Here is a 25,679-nt window from a genome sequence, read left to right as displayed (position 1 = left end):
ACATTATATGATAATAATAATAAATAATAGCATTAATAATGTAAAATCTTAGACACATAAAAGGCACAAATATGTTTCTCCCAGTCATTTTCCTTTTTTTTAAAAACACTAAGTTTAAAAATGATGTTATTGTACCAGTAGAATAGATTATTTTTGTGATTTCTGTTCCATAAAAATTACAATTCCAGTGTTATTATGTATCTGAAATGCCCAGCTAACAACGTTTGCAGGACTTCAAGCGTTCTGTCAAGGTGCATTCAAAGTTATGAACAAACCGTAACATTTTGTTCTGGCATTTATTAATAACGGTCTGAAAACGTCAGCACAAAAACGCTGTTTATCCATAATTCGTGGAACGTTTGATTGGAGGTTCACATTCTTATGTGTTTCAGAGAACACTGGAAAGTTATGTTTCCTATGATGTTTACTAAATTCTAAAATGGAATGTTCCTTTAACATTTGCATAAAGTTCGTTTTTTCTTTAGGCCTGCTTAACCCTTTGTGGTACATAGTTGCCAAAGCAACATTTCCCTATTCTTTCTTTTGTTACATATTGTAAAATGTAATTTATTCCTTGCATTTTCACCATCATTCCTCCAGTCTTCAGTGTCACGTGATCTTCAGAAATCATTCTAATATGATAATTTACTGCCTATTATTATTATTATTATTATTATTATTATTATTATTATGTTGAAACCAGTTGAGTATAATGTTTTTTCAGCATTTATCTGAAATAGAAAACTTTAGGTTTTATTTATTTTTTTATTAATTATATATTATGAATGTCTTTATCGTCATTTCTGATCGATTTAAAGCATCCTTGCTAAATAAAACCGTTAATTTTTATAATTTCTTTCCCCACCAAAAAACTTTTTATTTCAGATAAATGCTGATCTTTGGATATTTGTATTCATCAAAGAATCCCAAAAAAACAGTGAACTCAACTGTTTTAAATATTAATAATAATAATCAGAAAAGTTTCTTGAGCAGCAAATCAGAATGATTTCTGAAGATCATGTGACTCTGAAAATGAAAGCTGATATATATTCCAATAGAAAGCAGTTTTTTAATATAATAAAAATATATGCTGTATTTTGCATTAAATAAATTCAAGCTTAATGAGCAGAAGATCATTCTTTTAAAAAAATATAGATAAAAAAATCTAACAGTTCAAAAGCGTTTGACTGGTAGTGCATTACCAGTCGTATGCATTAAAACAATTAAACAGCCTTCATTATTAATTTATTAATAAGCTGTGCTATTAAATCGAAGAGCTCATTTAAATCAAGAAACTAATTAAATGTGAATTAAATAATAACCATAATGAGTTTATTTTTTAACAGTGCTCTCGATTCCATTCTCTTTAATAAACAGACTAAAAGTTTTTGTTGTGTTTTTTTTATACCGTGTGCGTATGAGCTGCTGTGCGTCTGCGCATGCGCAGTTCTGACCCAAACATGGCGACGGAGAGCTGCGAAAAGTGCTGAAATCTGTCTACATTTCGACAAAAAAGCGAAGGTTGGTCGACATTTCCCTACTTATGTTATCTTCTCCCATGAGTTAGGATATTAGTCGTTATTATCGGATGGCAACGATGAACTTTTTCACATGCTGTGTAGGATAATTCAGCCGTTTATGTCGCCTGGTGTTCAGCGCTCTCTTTATTGATGTTATAATTCTGATCTAATAACGCGCAGATGTTTGTGTTTCGTCGTTATTGATCATATCGCTGTTGATGTGTATTAACCGGGGGTTTGTAGTCATAAACACACTCATATTTTCATATTTTCATCATCTCAGGATCAGTATTACTGCGTTATTACATCAGTAACGTCTAAAACACTGATGTTGTTTACAAAGTTTACGCAAAAATAAGAACAGCCGTTATTTTGTTGTTACTGTGGTAACGCCGTGTTTTTAAAAAGACGTGGACTTTAGTATTATTTTAAGTATTCATAAATCCCATGTAAATGCCTTTGTAATTAATTATTAAATAATATCATAACCATCTCTGTTACCAACTAAAGTGCAAAATTAAGAAAGTAATAGGTTTTAACATTAATTGTTTATTATAGATGTTCAAATGTTTATATTTATATAATAGATTTCCCTTCTCCGTGTGTTTTCAATGCATTACATAAAATGTTATTATATATATTTTAACACTTTTTTATTAAAATATATCGCACTATAGTACAATATGTAATAATGAATTAAAATTATATACCTATATATTAATTTGTAAGTATGATACATTTCATGTTTAATTATGTATGTAAAAGTTTAGATAATAATTAATTATATTTAATATAGTTATAATTATTATATTAATGTATTATAATATTATAATTATTATTATTATTTATAATAGTAATAATAATAATAATACAATTATTTATCATATAATAGTTTTTTTGTTTACATAATATATGTGTGTGTGCTATGTACATTTATTATATATATATAAACACAAACATACATCTATATATGAAAAAATATATGTGTGTGTGTGTGTGTGTGTGTATATATATAGTATATATACATTTAAATATTGTAAATATATATTTAAAAAAAACATTTTTCTTAAATATATACATGCATGTGTGTGCATTTCTATATAAATAATAAATGTACACAGTACACACAGATATTATGGGAAAAAAAATATTTTGGATGCCATTATTAATCATTTGACAGCACTAATATATATATATATATAATATATAGCAAAAATAATTTTTTTACACTTTGTATAAAAAAAAAAACCAAGCATAATAGATCACATATTAATTTACATGTTGTATAACTCTGGTAACTGTTATTACTTTGTTGGAAAATAAGGATTAATTAAGAATTATAAATATGGGATCTCCTTCAAACAGTGTAAGAAACTTTCAGAGTCTTCGTTTTCTTTCTTTCTTTCTGATTATTCTTGTAAATGAATGTGTCAGCTGTGAGTTGTGCGGTGGAGACTGGCTGCATGATGAATGAATGTATGGCTCGTGCACAATGTGCAAATGATGGTGAGGTGGAGGTTGTGTTTGTGTGTCTGAGAGAGAACGCTGTTGTGTCTGACGGAGGCTGGATGATGATGCAGACCACAGGAAATCAAACAGACCTGAGCACGCACTTGTTGTTGTGAATGATGAAAAGAGAATCAAGAGAATCACGGTTAACTCCGCCCACAACCCCCAGGCACTAAGCCCCGCCCACCTGTCAATCATCTCTCAGTCAAGTGAACCGGTGAATCAAACTTTATTAAATGAAGCTTTGAATTCAAAATGAACATTTCTGTGAACGAGTGATTGTGTCAGGAATGTGATGTGCCTCCGGGAATGTTGGGATCCTTCGCTGTGGGAATCTCAGGGGAATTATGGGATATGTTATGATTGAAGGTGAGTCAGAGATGTCATGAGACGTGCTGATGTCTGAAACGTTCATTTAATGATAATATTAATAGTAGTTTTTATTAGCTTAACTACTTTATATTTAATCAAATTCAATATAATGATATGTAATTATTTATTTTATATTCAATATTTAATAACCACATATATAATTTTTTAATATAGTTATTTAAACGTTTGATTCAATGCTTTAAATTATTTGCTGGCAAATTAATAAGTAAAAACTTATTTGCATACAAGTTTTTTGTGTAATTCGTTCATAAAAATATTTTTGAATGCTGTAATTGTGACATTTTACATAAACTGTTGCAGAAAAAAAAAATTCAAAACAGACATTGATAGTAAATTTCATAAATAATTACAAAGAAATGACAAGCAGTACATTGAATTAAATGTGAAATAAAAAAGTAAAGTAACAAAGACTGAAATAGTATTTTCTTGTAAAACATGCTCCAGTAATCTTAGATTTACACCTTTGAAAAAAAAAATATATATATATATTTTCAGTAGAATAATTGTTTGATTAAATTTTGCTTATATTAATATTTATAAAGCTGTATATATTTATTCTGCTTATATTTGTGCGTAGCCTCTGATTCTCTTTACCTACTTTTTGTTAGTTTTAGATTGTTGTTGTATTTATTTTATTAAATATGACTCTTATCCACTTATCCAACACTATTTTCACAACAGTTAAGTGTGTGTAAAAATGCTGCAATACAACGTTAATGAAACCATGATGTTTACTTGGAATTTTAAAATCATTTAGAATTTATTTTGAATTCGAGGTCAAAATGACATTTAAATAGATTCGTGCATATTTAGATTATGATTTTGGTTCTGATTTCGGTTCAGCGTAATAATTCTTTTATGAATCTTAAGGAAGTTGTGATAGTATTTAATCTCAGTTTCACTGATGTTGCAGCTTTCATCACACACGTGAGTCATTAAAGCTGAAATACCAGCAAACGAAGTGTTTCAGAGTCTGTGGGAAGTGATTAGTGATGACCTCTGACCCCGCACACATCATTAGAGATCACAGACGAGATCTCCACACAGAAACTGACCACAACAGAAGATGAAAGGAAAACAAAGATTAACAGGGAAATAATCTGTCATTTCTACTTCAAACTTTAGTGTTTAATTCAATCTAACTTGACATTTTCTTTGTAATTATTTGTGAAATTTCTAAGTGAGAATGTTTATTTTTGCTATTTTATTATAAGATTTATAAAAAATAAAATAAATATATATATATATATATATATATATATATATAAATATATATATATATGTATAAATGTTTTGCACACAATGGATGTCAAGCAGAGTTTTTATACAGTAATTGTGAAAAATCTTAATTTAATTTAATAAACTGTATTTACATAACCATTTTACATTAAATTGTTACAATTAACTGAATGTTTGCGTGACAATTAAAAAAATTTTTTAAGGTAAATTGTTACATTAACTCTCATGTTGCACTCATTTTGACAACTGGACTAAAACTTTCAGGGTATAACAACTTCACAAAGAACAAATACACTCACACATTATATCATATCATATTATATTATAAAAATTATTATTTCATTTTTTTGGGTGATAATTTTTGTATTTGGGGGGTGGGGGTTGTTCTCCACATTATTATTACACTTATGTGGTTCCCGGTCAAAAATGACAATATAAATATCTCATTATGCTACTTTAAATCAAATAAATGACAGAAAATATTGTTTTCATTCGTTCCTTTCACCTGTCCAAGACACTGTTGTTTTAATTTCATTAATACACTTTGAATTCATTAATTAATTAATATTAGAGTTATTTATTATATTATATTATAGCTTTTATTAATATTTCGATTTAAATTTAATATTGTTTTTTTGTTGTTATTTTTGTAAAAATGTTTTAATTGGTTTATGTAGACTTTGTTATTTCCCTACCTCACGTTAAACTAAACTAGAAAGATGAAATGCTGACTTGGCAACTAGAGCTGAATTTCTTTTTTCAAATTCGATTTTATTTCAGGTTATTTTTAGTTTTAGTTATTTTAGTATTGTGCTGAAACTAGCTGAAATAAATGTCATTTTTTGTATATTAAAGTTTATTTAAATTAATGTGTATATTGAGTAATGACTTTTATTTCTATGTTTTAGTTATTTAAAATTCATATTTAATTTAATTTCAGTTAAAGTTGTAATATAACTTCTATGGTTTTAGTTTTAGTTACTTTAATTAGTAAATCAAGTGAAAATGCTGCCTTGCCAACAATATAAAAGTTGAAGATTATATTTTATTTCCTTTCATGTTAATAATTGTTATGATTATTATATTTGTAGTTTTAGTTTTTTGAGAGAGAGTTTTGGCGAGACATCGGGAGCTTTAGCACAGAAACACTGGGATTATTCACTGTCCGGGGAAAGTGATTGAGTTCTGATCGAACAGGACTCTCTCATCAGATGCTTTGGTTCTTCGGCGTGTGAAGGAAGTGTGTGTTTGCGTAGGCGGCTGAAATGAAGTGTGTTTTGGGAAGTTTCCATCCTTCAGCAGAGAGTGTGTTTTCTGTTTCATGTCCGTCTCAGTTTAACATGAATAGTTCTTCTCATGAGTTCACACGAGCCCTCACTGAATCTGGGAGGAGAACAGATCACTAACTTCATTTTCAAAAGTGTGTGTTTATTTTGAAAAATTGTGTTAATGTAATTATTATTTCGTCTTGAGAAAAACAAAAATATCAGTTTCCATTTAAAAGTAACTTAAATAAATAAATAAATATATTTATTTATTTACCACATATAATATATAGGTATCAAAATTTATATCAAAATACAGTAAAAAAATATATTGTAAAATGAAATTACAATTTAAAAGAGCTTTTTTGTGTTTTAATAGAAATAATTTGCTGATTTGATGCTCAATTATCATTTATTATTGATGGTCAATTATTATAATAGTTATTATCATTATTAATGTTGAATTTATTTTTGCTGTAGTGTGTGTGTGATAATTTGGTAATATTAATTATTTGAAAACAAATGCAACAGAAATTAATTCCCCGTGTGCGGAGCACCAACCCTGCAGAAATGTACAAGTAATTAATTAATCAACACTAGGAAAAGAAATAAACAGAGTTAATTTGTAAAGAAGCTGTAATCCTGAACTAATGTAGATGACCTCTGTCCTCTCACAGCAGCCGATGCCCAGCATGGTCCGAACACCACTGAGAGGTAAAGAGACCCCCACACATTGATCAGAAACACTCTGTGTGTGTGTGATGTGAACTGAGCTCTGGTTTCAGATCTCAAGGACAGTAAGAAGGACGGAGCGGGCCGGAGCATGTCTCTCTCAGGTCCTGGACCGCTCAGAGGTACTGGTGTTGATCTGGGAGTGTTGAATGTGAAGCTCAGAGTCTGTGGAGCGCCTCATGTGTGTTTCTCTGCTGCAGTGAGCGACTCCTTCTCATGGGAGGGTATTTAAGAGAGACCTCGTCCGTTCCCGCTCCCCCCAGCTGCTTCAGACAGGTCAGACATTAACCCTTTCATGCCTTCTGTCTCTGATTGAGAGTCTAGAGATGTTCACTTCTTGTAGTGAAGCTCTAGTCAAATCTTGAGTGATTGTGATCAAGTTCTGGACTGAAGCAGCTCAGCTTCACTTGATTCTCCATCAGTCATGTTTTAGAGACTCAGATCTGATCCTCAATGTTTTGGGATGTTAACTGAGTGTTTGTTCTCCAGTCTCTGATTCCTCCCTCCAACGAGTTCAAGGTGGGGATGAAGCTGGAGGCCCGGGACCCTCGTAACTCCACCTCCACCTGCATCGCCACGGTGATGGGCTTGATGGGCGCGAGGCTCCGCCTCCGTCTGGACGGCAGCGACAGCACCAACGACTTCTGGCGATTGGTCGACTCTGCCGACATCCAGCCAATCGGCTCGTGCGAGAAGAAGGGAGACATGCTGCAGCCGCCGCTGGGTACGAGTGATGTCACTTCCTCCCACTGACTGTGCATCTTAAGAATTTAATTTTAGATCAAGTTTTGGTAATTTTGTTGTGTGTTTTAGTCTAATCCCTTTTTTAAAGTATATTTATTTAGTTTTAATTAACATTTATTTGAGTTTTGGTTTAGTTCTTCAGGTTAAACTGAAGTTAAACGATAAAGAGAAATTGATTCTGAAATAATTATGTATTTTATTTCAACGCATGTAAATTATATCCTCTTCTCTAATGTTGCCTGTCTTCAGCTTCCTGATTCTATTAATATTTATTAATATTTTATTACTTATTTAGTATTATTAATATTTCTGTTCATTTTTATTTATTTATGGTCATTTAGATTTTAGTTCAATTTTTCAATTTTGTTGCATTTTAGTCCATTCTGTCATATTTATTTGGCTTTTATTAAGTTAAATTTTAGTTCTAGTGATTTTGGTACTTCATCTTAAACTAAACAAAAAATGAGAGAATTTACCTTTATATTTTACCATTTTCCATTTTTATTTTAGTTTACATATTTAGTTATTTAAAAAAGAAATAGTCTTTTTGGTTTTCATTAAATTTTAAGTTATTTATTTAAGATTTTAGCACTTCATCTTAAACCAGACAAAAATTTGAAAAGTTTTACTTCACAACTAACTTGAAATAATTTTTTGTTATATTTAGTTTATTTCAAGTAACACAAATATAGTTTTTCAGTATTTAGTTTTAGTTAACGGTAACAGCGCTTGACTGCTAAGAAAAGTACATCCTAATGTCACTTTACTTCCTGTTTTAATTAATACTGTCATTTTTATTATATATATATATATATATTCTTATTATAGATTATTAATATTTAAATTTTTATTTATTTTTAAAATTAAAAAATTATTTTTATTTTGGAGTTTATGAATATTTAAAAATATATATTTAGCATATTTTTTTTATATGCCTGTTTTTTTGTTGTTTTTATTTGTTGTAATATTAGTACTTCAACTTAAACTAAATGAAAATTTTGGCTTTGTGACAAAAAAAATCTATATTTATTTATGTATTTAAAATAAAATGTGTAAAAATCGAATGGAATATAAAAAAATACATATATATTTTTGATATTCCATTCAATTTTTACACATTTTATTTTAATGAACATGTTTTTTTTACAGTTAGCAATATAAAACATTGGTCTGCTGCAGGAAATGACATCGTCTTCTGCTTTGGCTGTTGATGAGATGAATCTGAACACATGAGCAGAATTACGGATGATAAGCGTCTCTCTCTCTCTCATTTTCTCAGGATTCAGGATGAACGCCTCGTCGTGGCCCATGTTTCTCCTGAGGACGCTCAATGGAGCCGAGATAGCACCAGCCACGGCGTTTAAAAAGGTGCTGGACCTCCACAGAAAGAGAACTGATGTACACAGAGGAGGAAGGTTTTGTGACACTGACGCTCTGTGTTTCCGTCAGGAGCCGCTGCGGCCGCCTCAGAACCACTTCAAGCCCGGCCTGAAGCTGGAGGCCGTGGACAAGAAGAACCCGTACCTGATCTGTCCGGCCACCATCGGCGAGGTGAAGGGGGAAGAGGTGTTCGTGATGTTCGACGGCTGGAGGGGGGCGTTCGATTACTGGTGCCGCTATGACTCCAGGGACATCTTCCCCGTGGGCTGGTGCTCGGTCACCAAACACAGCCTGCAGCCGCCCGGAAACAGCAGTGAGTGACCGATGCTGTACCGCAGTTTAGTGGCCTGGGAAGGTTATAGGTTCCAATCCCACACAATGAAATTATTTGAAAAAGAAAATAAACATAAAATATTAAATACATTTAAAAATGTGAAATATATTATTAAATAACAAACATTAAATTAAATAGAAAAACCTAAACTTGATGTACTAAAATAGCTAAAGCTAAAACTGAAATAGAATTAAAGCTATGTAATAAATGAAAAATAATAAATCTGACTAAATAAAAAAAAACATATATATATATATATATATGTGTGTGTGTGTGTGTGTGTATAAACATTCTAAATATTAATAAAAACTGAATTTGTATCAGAATGATAGTAAAACAGCATTGCACTGAACCTGTTCAAAAGTGAAGCAAATTTGTGTCAAACGTAATGTTTTATTTTGGATAAGTAAACTTATTTTATTTCAGCTAGCTGTCAAGGCAAGATTTCTTATTTTCATTTAGTTTAACTTAATGTATCAAATTAACTACAACTAAAACTGTAATAAAAATTGTAGATAAAAAAAAAAGACAAAATAACTAGAATGTTAACTAAAATTCAATATTTCAACAGAAAATATCAAAATAAAAACAATATATAAAAACTATGATATGGGAAAAATGGCAAATCACTGGTTGTAAAAAGACCAAGACAAATGCATTTTTATTTATGAATCACTAGATGACTTAAAGTGCATCTAAGATGAAATTACTTGACAGCTAACTGTAATAAAATAAGTTTAAGCTGAAGTACTAAAATTAGAAAAAGAAAGGTTAGTGTAAGTATATTAAAGACAAAAGCACATAAAAGTACTAAAACTTACAAAAATGTAAATGAAAACTTTTTATATATTTATAAACAAAGCTAACTCAAAATATTATAAGTACTATGATCTGATTTAATAAACTAAAATAACTGGTTCCCCTGCTCTTCTCTATCCTGTAAAATAAAGAGGTGTAACGAGCTTGTGTGAGCAGCAGGGGGCGCTACAGTGCTCGGAAACACTCGGGGATCACGTGACCACTGCAGGAGGAAGCACTTCTGAGATGAAAACAGTCCCAATCAAGGCTGTCTCATTCTTTCAGCTGTTTTTAAGGTGTTTCTTTTGCAGTTTCAGCATTTAAAACTTAATGCGATCACAATTGGGTCTACTCTAATGTCTGCTTCAATCTTTCCTAAACTCAAACCTCATCTGGGTTGAAATAATATATACATCATTTGAAAAAAAAAGAATGATTTTTTTTCATAGGAAATAAAAGAAAATTCAGTTAATGTGTTAGCTTTAGTGCTATTTTAGTATTATCGATTTATAGTTATAATGACTTTGAATTAGTTTTATATATATATATATATATATATATTGCTTTGATTATTTTTTTGTATTTATATTTCATTTTTAGTAATTTATTACTTCAACTTAAACATTTTATTCCTGATCTTTCAGTCAGCTTCACTGTTATTTAAGTATCACTTATTTAATATTCTAGTATTTTTTAGGATTTTAAATTGACTTTTTATATTTTCAGTTTTTATTTTTAGTTTACATTTTAGTCTTTTTTTAATACGCTATGTGTATATCTTGATAGTAAGTACAGTATTTTGTGTGCAACATAATAATATTCAGGGCCGTGCACAGACCTTTTGAGGGGCATGTGCTGAAACTGAAAAAGGGCACCCCCCCCCCCCCCCCTTTTTATATCAAGATTATTTAGTAAGCCTGCATAAAAGGAAGAAATGGTCACATCTTCATGACAAATTCAATAACACAAAATAATAGTCTCAAAAGCTTTAGATTTATTCACGATTAATAACAACCATTATAATAATATTAGATAATATAGATAAACAGGGTTTTAAGGGCTTCTTTAAACCTAATACAACAGCAACCTTCTGTGAGCCATGTATCTGGCAAAAATCTTATACTGTGGTGAACCAGGGATGTTGGTCTCTCGAAGGTCTCTTATTCACTACACTTTCCCCTAAAATAAGCCAACAATGAAAAAATAAATAAAAATAGTGTGAAAAGTACAGTTGCAGTGAAAAGCATTTCTGAAGGATCACGTGACACTGAAGAGTACTGAACTGGAGTAATGATGCTGAAAATTCAGCTTTGATCACAAAAATAAATTACATTTTAAAATATTCAAATAGAAAACAGTTATTTAAAATTGTAAAAATATTACACAATATTACTGATTTTGCTGTATTTTGGATCAAATAAATGAAGCCTTGGAATGAATCACGAATTACATTCTGTATGATAAAATATAAAGATTTCAGTGATCTTCTGTAATTTTTTTTTTTAGTTACTACTACATTACTGTAGTAAAACCATGTTTTACAACATTTTATAAATAGAGTATACAGAGAGTATACCATAACATGATTAGCCTAAATGTTAATAAATTAAGTGTATCAGCAATCATAAATCAAAGAAGAAATTTCTTAGAAATATATGTTATCTAGGTGACGAGGATCACTCGTCGCTTTGTGTAAGTTCCAGTAGGAAACAGCGCGGGGGCGCACCTGTTATGATTTTCCGATGGTAAAAACTAATTATATGTTGTTGTATTACTTATCAATATATCGTTTTTGACCAGCGAATGTGTGCAAATGTGATTTTTTTTTCTGTCCGTCATTAAAATGGCGATGGCGCCTGCCGCTGCCGGCATCACATTACATTTTCATCTAGGTTACAAACTAGTTTTTTTTAGCTATATAGACGGAGCGCTCAGTTTTTCCTGTGGTAAAATGCATTTGGCCAAATTAGCATTTTATAAAAGATAAAATGCTACTATCTGCACAGGCTATTTAAGTGTTGGCTATGTATTGGCTATGACTAGATGGCAAATGCTAGCCCTCTCTCTCAGGCGACGTCCCACATGTCTCAGTGAGTCAGACAGACATCAAATAAATAAAATATGAGCCTTTATAGACAGTGTTTAGTAGTACTTATTCAAACAACAAGATATTTATTTACCCTTCGCAAAACTTTGTTCAGCTCCGCTGTTGTCTACTGTGCGGCTGCTGTGGAACCTCAGTTGAATCAATGAGAGGGGGCGGAGTTATCAGCTTACTGACCGCTTGAGGATCGAATAAGATTTACACAAGCTCGTTTTAAGAACTTTCATTTGGTAAAACAGAAAGACAGACGTAAAGGGTGACCAATAGCAGTGATTAAAAAAAAAAAAAAAACACCACCAAAAAAAAGGGCACTTCGGAGTGTAAGGGCAAAAAGGGCATGTGCTCTGCACAGGTTGAGCCCTACCTGTGCACGTGCCTGATAATATTGCTATTGAAGGTGAACGTTTGGCTCTCATACTCTCAGAATACAGAGCGGTTTTATGATTAGTAAACACACACTGAAGTCATGAATTAGCTGGGATTTAATCCAGATCTGGTGTTTTGAGTGTAGTCAGTCTGAGCTATAGATGATGATATACGCCTTTCCATTCATGTTCATTCGGCCGCAGCTGGAATTCATTTTGTGTTTGCAGAAAATATTCCCCAAATTATACAAACCTCCGGATCTCACGTTGCAGTGTTTGTAATTCTGCGCCACATGTTGTGTTGTGAATTACAGACATTTGTTTAAAGGGTTTGTTTTGGAGCTGGATGACATGGAATGACCTGCGCTGTTTGTTTTTTTGTAGCCCTTCCAAGTAATTATGTGTGAATGAGATAATTAGTGAGCGAGCCGCGCGGGTCACGAGGGATTCGAGAGTTTGTCTGAAAATAAACAAATCGCACACTTAGACACACATCTGTGCAAAAAAACGAAGAATAACCAGAGAAACTAAACAGACGGAGAGGAAAGTGGTGAGAGTGTTTACAGTAAAGACCAACTAGAGAAAAGCTTTTAACTGAAAAATCACACATACACATACACATACACTAGATTTTCCATTGAATTAGTAGTCTCTTAAGTCAGAAGTCTAATTAGCGATTAGAAGGCTGCATTAAAACTCTTTGTGTCTCTGATGTTCAGGTGGGACATATCGAAAATACTGCTAAAAATCAAGGTTGCATTAAACTGATCCAGAGTGACAGAGTAAAGAGATTGAGATTGTTACAAAAGACTTCTGTTTCAAATAAATTGTTCTTTTAAGCTTTCTATTCATCAAAGAACGTGAAAATAAAATGTATCACAGTTTCCACAAAAATATTGCACGGCAAAACTGTTTTCAACATCGATGATAATCAGAAATGTTTCTTGAGTATATTATTCTGATTTCTGAAGATCATGTGACACTGAAGACTGCAGGAATGATGCTGGAAATACAGCAGGAATAAATGTGTTTTTTACTGTACAGTTATAGGGTAGTGGGTCATGTTAAAACTCAATATCTGCATGATCGTTGCCATATGCTTGAGTACAAGTGTGTCACATCTCTGGCAAACTCTTTTTCCTCCCACAACCCTCTAATTTAGTTTTACTGGAGTTATTTAGGGTAAACATACACTCATGTGCACAGCCACACACTCACACACTCACTGTGTGTTAAAGGACAGGATGTGTTCAGATGAAAGTGTGTGTTTAGTCAAGCACTTTCAACAGATACGCCACATAAATAGGCCTCCTGTTTATTTAATGAACGGAGGCCATATTAAATATTATATGAGCTGTTCTGAATATGGTATATTCATTCTAAATGCAGGCAGTTTATCTGTAGTTTCTGCAATACTTGTTACCAAAATTTGTGACATCAGCCCTGTTTTCTAGCAATTAATATCAAATAAATATCCAATAACAGCCTCATTGTATGCATCACATTGTGACAGGTTCATGAAATAATCAGAGGCATGATAATGAGATTACACTGCCACAGTTATCTGCCACAATAATCAGTCTATATAGCCACAATAATCAGACTATATAACTATAAATAAACACTATGAAGTTGCTTGAATAATTAGACTATATAACACAATAATCAGACTATATAATCATAATTAGACTATATATAGTAACTGCAATAATTTGATTAAGTAACCACAATAATCAAACTGTATAACAGTTATGATCAGACTACATAACTACAATAATCAGACTATATAACCACAAATAATCAGACTATATTATCATAATTAGACTATATATAGTAACTGCAGTAATCAGATTATGTAAACACGATGATCAAACTGTATAACAATTATGATCAGACTACATAACTACAATAATCAGACTATATAACCACAAATAATCAGACTATATTATCCTAATTAGACTATATATAGTAACTGCAGTAATCAGATTATGTAAACACAACAATCAAACTGTATAACAGTTATGATCAGACTACATAACTACAATAATCAGAAAATATGACCACAATAATCAGACTATATGACCACAATAATCAGACTATATAACCACAATAATCAGACTATATAACCACAATAATCAGACTATATAACCACAAATAATCAGACTACATAACCACAATAATCAGAAAATATGACCACAATAATCAGACTACATAACCACAATAATCAGAAAATATGACCACAATAATCAGACTATATAACCACAAATAATCAGACTATATGACCACAATAATCAGACTACATAACCACAAATAATTAGACTACATAATCACAATAATCAGAAAATATGACCACAATAATCAGACTATATAACCACAAATAATCAGACTTATATGACCACAATAATCAGACTACATAACCACAAATAATTAGACTACATAACCACAATAATCAGACTATATGACCACAATAACTACACTATATAACCACAAATAATCAGACTATATAACCACAAATAATCAGACTATATAACCTCAAATAATCAGACTGCATAACCACAATAATCAGACTATATGACCACAATAACTACACTATATAACCACAAATAATCAGACTATATGACCACAAATAATCAGACTATATAACCTCAAATAATCAGACTGCATAACCACAATAATCAGACTATATGACCACAAATAATCAGACTATATAACCACAAATAATCAGACTATATAACCTCAAATAATCAGACTGCATAACCACAATAATCAGACTATATGACCACAAATAATCAGACTATATGACCTCAAATAATCAGACTGCATAACCACAATAATCAGACTATATGACCACAAATAATCAGACTATATGACCACAAATAATCAGACTGCATAACCACAATAATAAGACTACATAACCACAATAACCAGACTATATAACCACAAATAATCAGACTATATAACCACAAATAATCAGACTATATAACCACAAATAATCGGACTATATAACAACAAATAATCAGACTACATAACCACAATAATCAGACAATATGACCACAAATAATCAGACTATATAACCACAAATAATCAGACTATATAACCTCAAATAATCAGACTGAATAACCACAATAATCAGACTATATAACCACAAATAATCAGACTATATGACCACAATAATCAGACTATATAACCACAAATAATCAGACTATATAATCATAATAAGTAATCAAATTATGTAAACACAATAATCAAACTAGATAACAGTTATGAACAGACTGCATTAGCATTTATTTATTATTATTAAAAAAATGTTACTTTATTTTTTCCATTTTGCAGTCTCCGTTCCAAAACCGGGTTCTACACCTTCCTCCTCTTCCTCTTCCTCTAACCCTAAACCGCCCCGGCGCTCCATGCCGATTCCTCACCGCCTGCCGACTCCTCTTCCTCAACTCCCCGTGCGGAAGGGCATCAGGGGACGGCGGCCGAAAAGCGAGACCATCGCATTGCTGAAAGCCCTGGCCGTTTCCACCGTGGCTCAAGACACTGAAGATCAAGGAGAAGCCACACCCCAAACCACACCCATTTCCCAGCATCCCCTGCGTCAATACAAGAAGAGAGGACCTAAACCAGGCAGCAAGGTAGCATTGAAGGACTTATGTGTGTATTTATGGACGACTGTCACATTTGAAAAGGATATGGAGGTTGTCATTTGGTGAAATACTTCAGCAGATTGTGTTTTTGTTTCTCAGAGGAAGCCCAGACTCCTCCAGAGTGCCATGTCTATAGAAGCCAGCTCAGACTCCAGGGTCCCCATGACTCAGATGCCCAGCGATGGACTCCCTCCTCTGGGATCCCCCTCATCTGTGGTGTCTACTGGTAATAAAATGAGCTTGTTTACAAATATAGCTGCTAGTGTGTCATAAAAGGGAGAAAAAGCTGACTTCTTGATCACAGTATGACTACATAACCACAATAATCAGAACACATAGTAACTACTTTATACTTTAAATTTGTCTTTGACAATGGTGACATCAATAATCAGACTATATAACTAAAATAGGTAGGCTTTATACAGTAGCTGCAGTAATCACAATTATCAGAACATATTAACAGAATAGCCTACTTAAGCACAATAATAAGACATTATAACTACAGTTATCAGACTATATAACCACAATTATCAGACTGTTTAACCATAAGTTGACTATTTATAATAAGTGCTGTAACCAGACTATGTAACCAGTTATCTGACCCATGTAAATGAATATATAACTACTTTGATCAGACTACATAACCAGAATTATCAGACATAACTACTGTAATCAGACTATATAACCACAATTATCAGACCTTATAGCATTATAATGACTATATGACTACTTTGATCCAATAATCAGACATAACTGCTGTAATCAGACTATATAACCACAATTATCAGACCTTATAGACATTATAATGACTATATGACTACTTTGATCAGACTACATAATCACAATAATCAGACATAACTACTGTAATCAGACTTTATAACCACAATTATCAGACTGTATAGCCATTATAATGACTATATGACTACTTTTATCAGACTACATAGCCACAATAATCAGACATAACTACTTTAATCAGACTATACAACCACAATTATCAGACCTTATAGCCATTATAATGACTATATGACTACTTTGATTAGACTACATAACCACAATTGTCAGACTGTATAACCATAAGAAGAGTACATACTGTAACTACAGTAATCAGAAGATGTAACCACAATTATCAGACCGCATAACCATTAAAATGACTATACTTTGATCAGACTACATAACCACAATACTCAGACATTATAACTACCGTAATCAGACTATATAACCACAACTATCAGACCACATGACCATAATAATCAGACCTAACCACTATAAGATTAGATAACCTCAATAATCCATTCAGATCTGTTTTAATGCAGTAGGTCATGGTGTTTCTGTACAGTAGTGTTTATACATGCCTGTCCTGTCCGTTTCCATCAGTGTGTGTATACGTGAATAAACACGGGAACTGTGGCCCACATCTGGACCGTAAGCAGGTTCAGAGACTGCCGGATCACTTCGGGCCGGAGGCGGTGAATCTGGTTCTGCAGCAGACGGTTCAAGCCTGTCTGGACTGTGCGTACCAGCCCAAAGTGCTTCTGGGATGCCTGCAGAGCCAAGGCGGCGGAGGAGAGGTGGTCAGAGGTACTGATGAGTGCTTAACCACAAACCTGATTCAGTGTGATTTTAAAACACTCACAATGATGAAGTATCGTGGTTTGTCTCTCTAGTCCGGACAGATTGTGGGAAGCGGTTGGTGAAGCTGCCGTCAGCGTCGAGCGCCGGGTTCGTGTTGCACTTCCTGGAGCGAGTGTGTCGACACCTGCAGTGTGATAATCTGTTCAGCAGTCAACCGTTCAGTCCACAAAACACCTACGACCGCGCTAAATCAGGTACATTTACAGGCTCAGACTGGCCACAATGGTGTGATGCGCCACTTGAAATTCATTTAGAAATGTTTTTGTTTATGTTAAAGGAATAATTTAACCCTGCATAAAAAGTATTTCTTAATTTACTCACTCTTAGGTTGCTTCAAAACAGTTGAAAAAAAACCTGTTGTTCGATCAAATGTTAACTAATGTATTGTTGACTAAAGCTGTTAAAACTCATTCTTGTTCATTGAAATAAAAATAAACAAACTACTAAAACTCAAACTAAAATGAAAACTGAAAATATATAAAAATAAAGTCCATTTTGAAATATTTATAAAATCAAATTTATAAATATTAATAGATAAAACAAAACTAAATAAATTAAAATGAACTAGAATTAAAATGAAAACCGAAAATGTAACTATAAAAGCTCACTCAAAACATTCTATAAGTACTATAACAATATATAAATAAAAAAAACAAATGAAAAAGCAAATAACAAAACGACTAAAACATAACTACAATAAAACTGACAAAATGAAAATAAAAGCTAATTCAAAATATTCATATATACTGTAATAGTATAGAAATAGAAATAGTACTTAAAACGAATTAAATTGACAAAAACAACAAAATTATGAAAATGTAAGATGAAAATAAAATAAATACTAACTTAAAGTATAATAATATTATAGTAGTATGAGAGGAATACTAATGACAAAAAACACATAAAAAAATAACCAAAATGTAAACTAAATTTAAAATTAAATCAGATAAGTTAAAAAAAATAAAAGCCAATTCAAAATATTAAGCAATGTTAACCTTATTATAAAATATTAATACTATACTATTATAAAACTGCGTGTAAATATTACTTAAATACCAATGGTAACAATCTTCTAGATGAATCTCTGTTCCACAGCAGTCAGATTTGAAGTAGATGAATTTTGATGATATTTATGTGTGTGTTTGTGTAGTTAAAGAGGAGATGGTGTCAGACGGTCCGTCTCTGAACAGAGGTGTAAAGCGGATCTCCAGAGACTCGCCCCCATCGTACTGCGCTCCTCTCTCCCCGAAGATCCTGCACACAGACACACACCCGTCAGAAGGTACAGCACACACAGACACACACACAGACACACACCCGTCAGAAGGTACAGCACACACAGACACACACACACACAGACACACACCTGTCAGAAGGTACAGCACACACAGACACACACACAGACACACACCCGTCAGAAGGTACAGCACACACAGACACACACACAGACACACACCCGTCAGAAGGTACAGCACACACAGACACACACACAGACACACACCCGTCAGAAGGTACAGCACACACAGACACACACACACACAGACACACACCTGTCAGAAGGTACAGCACACACAGACACACACACAGACACACACCCGTCAGAAGGTACAGCACACACAGACACACACACAGACACACACCCGTCAGAAGGTACAGCACACACAGACACAAACACAGACACACACCCGTCAGAAGGTACAGCAAACACAGACACACACACAGACACACACCCGTCAGAAGGTACAGCAAACACAGACACACACACAGACACACACCCGTCAGAAGGTACAGCACACACAGACACACACACAGACACACACCCGTCAGAAGGTACAGCACACACAGACACACACACAGACACACACCCGTCAGAAGGTACAGCACACACAGACACAAACACAGACACACACCCGTCAGAAGGTACAGCAAACACAGACACACACACAGACACACACCCGTCAGAAGGTACAGCACACACAGACACACACACAGACACACACCCGTCAGAAGGTACAACACACACAGACACACACACAGACACACACCCGTCAGAAGTACAGCACACACAGACACACACACAGACACACACCCGTCAGAAGGTACAACACACACAGACACAAACACAGACACACACCCGTCAGAAGGTACAACACACACAGACACACACACAGACACACACCCGTCAGAAGGTACAGCACACACAGACACACACACAGACACACACCCGTCAGAAGGTACAACACACACAGACACACACACAGACACACACCCGTCAGAAGGTACAACACACACAGACACACACACAGACACACACCCGTCAGAAGGTACAGCACACACAGACACACACACAGACACACACCCGTCAGAAGGTACAGCACAAACAGACACACACACAGACACACACCCGTCAGAAGGTACAGCACACACAGACACACACACAGACACACACACACAGACACACACCCGTCAGAAGGTACAGCACACACAGACACACACACAGACACACACCCGTCAGAAGGTACAGCAAACACAGACACACACCTGTCAGAAGGTACAGCACACACAGACACACACACAGACACACACCCGTCAGAAGGTACAGCACACACAGACACACACACAGACACACACCCGTCAGAAGGTACAGCACACACAGACACACACACAGACACACACCCGTCAGAAGGTACAGCACACACAGACACACACCCGTCAGAAGGTACAGCACACACAGACACACACACAGACACACACCCGTCAGAAGGTACAGCACACACAGACACAAACACAGACACACACCCGTCAGAAGGTACAACACACACAGACACACACACAGACACACACCCGTCAGAAGGTACAGCACACACAGACACAAACACAGACACACACCCGTCAGAAGGTACAGCACACACAGACACACACACAGACACACACCCGTCAGAAGGTACAGCACACACACACAGACACACACCCGTCAGAAGGTACAGCACACACAGACACACACACAGACACACACCCGTCAGAAGGTACAGCACACACAGACACACACACAGACACACACCCGTCAGAAGGTACAGCACACACAGACACACACACAGACACACACCCGTCAGAAGGTACAGCACACACAGACACACACACAGACACACACCCGTCAGAAGGTACAGCACACACAGACACACACACAGACACACACCCGTCAGAAGGTACAGCACACACAGACACACACACAGACACACACCCGTCAGAAGGTACAGCACACACAGACACACACACAGACACACACCCGTCAGAAGGTACAGCACACACAGACACACACACAGACACACACCCGTCAGAAGGTACAACACACACAGACACACACCCGTCAGAAGGTACAGCACACACAGACACAAACACAGACACACACCCGTCAGAAGGTACAGCAAACACAGACACACACACAGACACACACCCGTCAGAAGGTACAGCACACACAGACACACACACAGACACACACCCGTCAGAAGGTACAACACACACAGACACACACACAGACACCACACCCGTCAGAAGGTACAGCACACACAGACACACACACAGACACACACCCGTCAGAAGGTACAACACACACAGACACAAACACAGACACACACCCGTCAGAAGGTACAACACACACAGACACACACACAGACACACACCCGTCAGAAGGTACAGCACACACAGACACACACACAGACACACACCCGTCAGAAGGTACAACACACACAGACACACACACAGACACACACCCGTCAGAAGGTACAACACACACAGACACACACACAGACACACACCCGTCAGAAGGTACAGCACACACAGACACACACACAGACACACACCCGTCAGAAGGTACAGCACAAACAGACACACACACAGACACACACCCGTCAGAAGGTACAGCACACACAGACACACACACAGACACACACACAGACACACACCCGTCAGAAGGTACAGCACACACAGACACACACACAGACACACACCCGTCAGAAGGTACAGCAAACACAGACACACACCTGTCAGAAGGTACAGCACACACAGACACACACACAGACACACACCCGTCAGAAGGTACAGCACACACAGACACACACACAGACACACACACAGACACACACCCGTCAGAAGGTACAGCACACACAGACACACACACAGACACACACCCGTCAGAAGGTACAGCACACACAGACACACACACAGACACACACCCGTCAGAAGGTACAGCACACACAGACACAAACACAGACACACACCCGTCAGAAGGTACAGCACACACAGACACAAACACAGACACACACCTGTCAGAAGGTACAGCACACACAGACACACACCCGTCAGAGGTGTGTGTCTGTACAGAGAGGCTTTCACAGCACTACCTTTCAAGATGAATAACATGCTATATTTATTCATCTCATTTCACTAATGAGATTATAAAACGGTTTTGTTCAGTGTGATTTCTAAAAGAATATGGAAAGTATTCCTACTGAATTATGGAGAGGAATATATATATATATATATATATATATATATGTGTGTTTGTGTGTGTGTAGCGGAGACTCTTCCTCCAGAGGAGAGCGGATTACTGAAGGAGCAGCGCTTCATGAACTCCGCCTCCAATTCCATGACACCCCGCCCACAGACCTTGAGAAGCACCTCAGAGTACCAATCAATGCCCAACAACCCGTATTACCATGGAAACGGGCCGCCCCTCCGGAGACGGGTGTCAAACCCCTCCCCACAGACACACAGACGAGTGGAGGGTGAGTCTCTGCAGACATCACTGAGTTTATTCAGGACAGGAATGTTTTATTTTTATGTTTCCTGTTTCCATTTTAATCTCAAAATCTAAAGTTTTTGTAATTTTTTGAATGTCTGTGGTAAATCCTTATAATTATAAATCAGCTGTCATTAGTATTCATTTTATTATTATCATTATTATTTTTATTTATTTTATTTATTTAATCAGTTTATTTGTCAGGGACATTTTACAAAATACATTCATCTTACGAAGAGATGTTTTGTACCAGAGTTAGCAAATGCTAATTTCCATCTGCAGTCCCGTTAGTTTAAAACGTTGTGAATCTTTCACTTTTTAATTGTAAATAAAATAAAATACTTTAATAAATTATATTTTAGTTATTTATAAAATAATTTAAATAAAAAACAATGAAATAATTAAAAATGTAATTTGTTTAATCATCATACCATACAACGATTAATTAATATTAAAATATTTAAGTATTAGAAGTGTTTAGTATATATTTCAGTGCATGCTAATGTTTTGTTTTTGCCTTAAATACCAGGTAAATACTGCTCAGATTTTTTTAGTTAAAATAATTTGAAAGGTATCGAGTACATTTAATATTAATAACTTTATTCACTATAAAATCATTTGTATATTTTCAAAAACAAATGTCTTAAGCCATTTGATATTTATTTGCATGACATTTTAAATGTAAATGTATCGAAATGTTTATTTTTTAAAAACATTTAAATCACTGGATCATATAAATTAGATATTAACACATGGTCATATAATATTTTAACAATTTAAGTCTCAACATTTTAACAAAAAGAACAATATTAAAATATATAATGTTACAATAACATTAGATTTCAGTCTATAGTGCATCGAACTCAATTTCAGAAGAACAAATCCTGTGTTTCATGGTACGACGAGACCTTCACATCTCAGTAACGCTCACACAGAAGTCTCCGAAAACTGACAGGAGACAGAAAACATCAAAGACTGAGAGAGAGAGAATGAAGGAACCGCATCAGCATAATCACATTAGCTACAGATCCAGCACATCTCTCTCTCTCTCTCTCTCTCCAGCAGCCAGCTCTACCACGGGCCCCGAGACAGCGACGGACCGAGAGCTTCCCAGAATCCCCGGCAGGAGTCCGTCCTCCTGGTCTATAGAGGAAGTGATGCGGTTTGTGCGGGACGCGGACCCAACAGCACTGGCTCCACACGCAGAGCTCTTCAGAAAACACGTCAGTGACCTTCACGCGCTCTCTGTGCTTTTAGATCTGTCTGTAAATCAAGCTCAGCGCGAGGGAGAGCGGGAACATGCATCATCTGTGTTTACACTTGACTGGCGAGGCTTACGTTCATCTGCACACACACACACACACCCCATCTGGACAGTCTCACATGAGTAACTCGAGTTACTAAATTAACTTTGTTCTTTAGTGCTAGTATTAAAATAGTGTGAAAGTAATGCTGCTATTATCATGCAGAAACATTCCTCTAGCTCAAACAGTTCAGCATTGTGCAAGCAACACCTAGGTCAGGGGTTCAATTCCAAGCAAATGCATGAATTAATAAATAAAAAAATACCTTAAATGCAATGCAAGTCACGTTTGCTAAATGCATAAGCATAAACACACCGACTAATTGAAGCAACCTTTTTTTAATTATGCTAAAATGCTTTTCTCAGAAATCGTTAGAAATATTATTTACTAATTAAATTAATATTGATAATATTGCTTTTGCATATTCATTAAAAAGTGTTTAAATAAATACATTTGCATATTTTCTTAGCATTTACTGCATTTTGAAGGTATTTAAATAAACTGTATAATATAAAAATTATACAATTTAATTGGCATAATATTATTTCGGGTTTTTTTATTTAAAATATATATTTAATATTACATGATAATTTTATTTACCATAAAAAAACAGTAAATACAATAATTTTTTTTTTTTAATATTTATATAAATATATTTTCACAGCAGACTGTTTTTTTCAAAGTTTAACTTGACTGCATATCTCAGTATTTTTGTGGGGGGTCCAATCACATTTAGTCCTTAACATTCTTCAAAAGAAAGTAAAGAATAAACACTTGAAGGGTCAGGTGTAGGTCGTGAATCGGAGCCTCTGATTGGCCGCCACTGGAGTTGACATCATCGCACATTTAGAGTTTAATTGTTGTAAACCTCGTGTTCTTACTGTCTGCAGGAGATCGACGGGAAAGCTCTGATGTTACTGAGGAGCGACATGGTGATGAAGTACATGGGGCTGAAACTGGGACCGGCGCTCAAACTGTGCCACCACATCGAGAGACTCAAGCAGGGGAAGCAGTGAAACACACACACACACACACACATGCCGTCTCACCCTGACGTTCATCTGCAGCCAGAGCGCACTTTGAGGAACATTAGTGCCGCTCTCTGGGATCAGCCGTCGGCAAACAGGAGCATTCGGTCGGTTCTTACCTCCTGCGATCAATCAGCTTCACAGGACGATTATCTCGCCCCTAGAAATCGTTTCTGCGTCTGATGTTGGTTATGTATTGCTCTACCTCTTTGTGACGTCATACTAGTCCACAGATGTTTCTGACATCACTTCCAGCCACCGAAAATCTCGTTTGTGTATTTCACTGGCGTCAAACAAAACACATGCTACACAATCCTAAGGGGAAACGTTCGGCCAATCATTATCATATACAGTCCAAAGCCGTACGACTTTGTTTCTTCCGTCAAACGCAAAAAAGAGACGTTTTGAAGAATGTTCACGCTGCTCGTTTTCACGCGATTATGCCTCATTATTTTTGAACCCTTTAACCCTTGTGCGGTCTTCGGTCATTTCTGACCGGAATATTTTACGTTTTGAAATGTTAAAAATCACAGCTTCATCGGAATGATATGAAATGCGGTGACTTTCATGGCATTTGGGGTGTGAACATACAAAAAAATTGAGGGCATGATTCGAACAGTCTAAGTGGGCGTAAAAAAAATAGTAACACTCATGGTCTTCGGTCAAAAATGACCGTCCATAGGAAATGAATGGGAAATAGACAAAAATACAACAATTCAGAGAATATTTGTGTACACAATCTACAAATCGATCACAAAACTGAAAAAAAGTGCACAGCAGTGAATGGATAACACTATAAAACATCAAGAGTGTGATATTGACACATCCAATCACACACAGATGCACACACACACACACACATACTTACACATAGACACCTATGAACT

General features: G+C 35.1%; 1 protein-coding gene across 1 annotated transcript; it reads left to right on the top strand.

Annotated features, from left to right (window-relative positions):
- Positions 1 to 1,443: 1,443 nt before the first annotated feature.
- LOC113065826 (polycomb protein SCMH1-like) lies at positions 1,444 to 25,209 on the top strand. The gene is given in 16 exon segments (XM_026237357.1): positions 1,444 to 1,521; positions 6,604 to 6,640; positions 6,712 to 6,780; positions 6,859 to 6,879; positions 6,882 to 6,934; positions 7,148 to 7,382; positions 8,682 to 8,770; positions 8,852 to 9,095; positions 15,717 to 16,018; positions 16,130 to 16,256; positions 17,405 to 17,608; positions 17,695 to 17,856; positions 18,813 to 18,944; positions 22,237 to 22,446; positions 23,523 to 23,683; positions 24,655 to 25,209. Coding segments are annotated over 15 exon segments (2,166 nt in total). The 5' UTR covers positions 1,444 to 1,521; positions 6,604 to 6,609; the 3' UTR covers positions 24,781 to 25,209.
- The last annotated feature ends 470 nt before the right edge of the window (positions 25,210 to 25,679 follow it).

This window comes from Carassius auratus, chromosome 48 (genome assembly GCF_003368295.1).
Source record: "Carassius auratus strain Wakin chromosome 48, ASM336829v1, whole genome shotgun sequence".
Taxonomy (NCBI): domain Eukaryota; kingdom Metazoa; phylum Chordata; class Actinopteri; order Cypriniformes; family Cyprinidae; genus Carassius; species Carassius auratus.
This window is presented reverse-complemented; position numbering and strand designations above follow the sequence as displayed.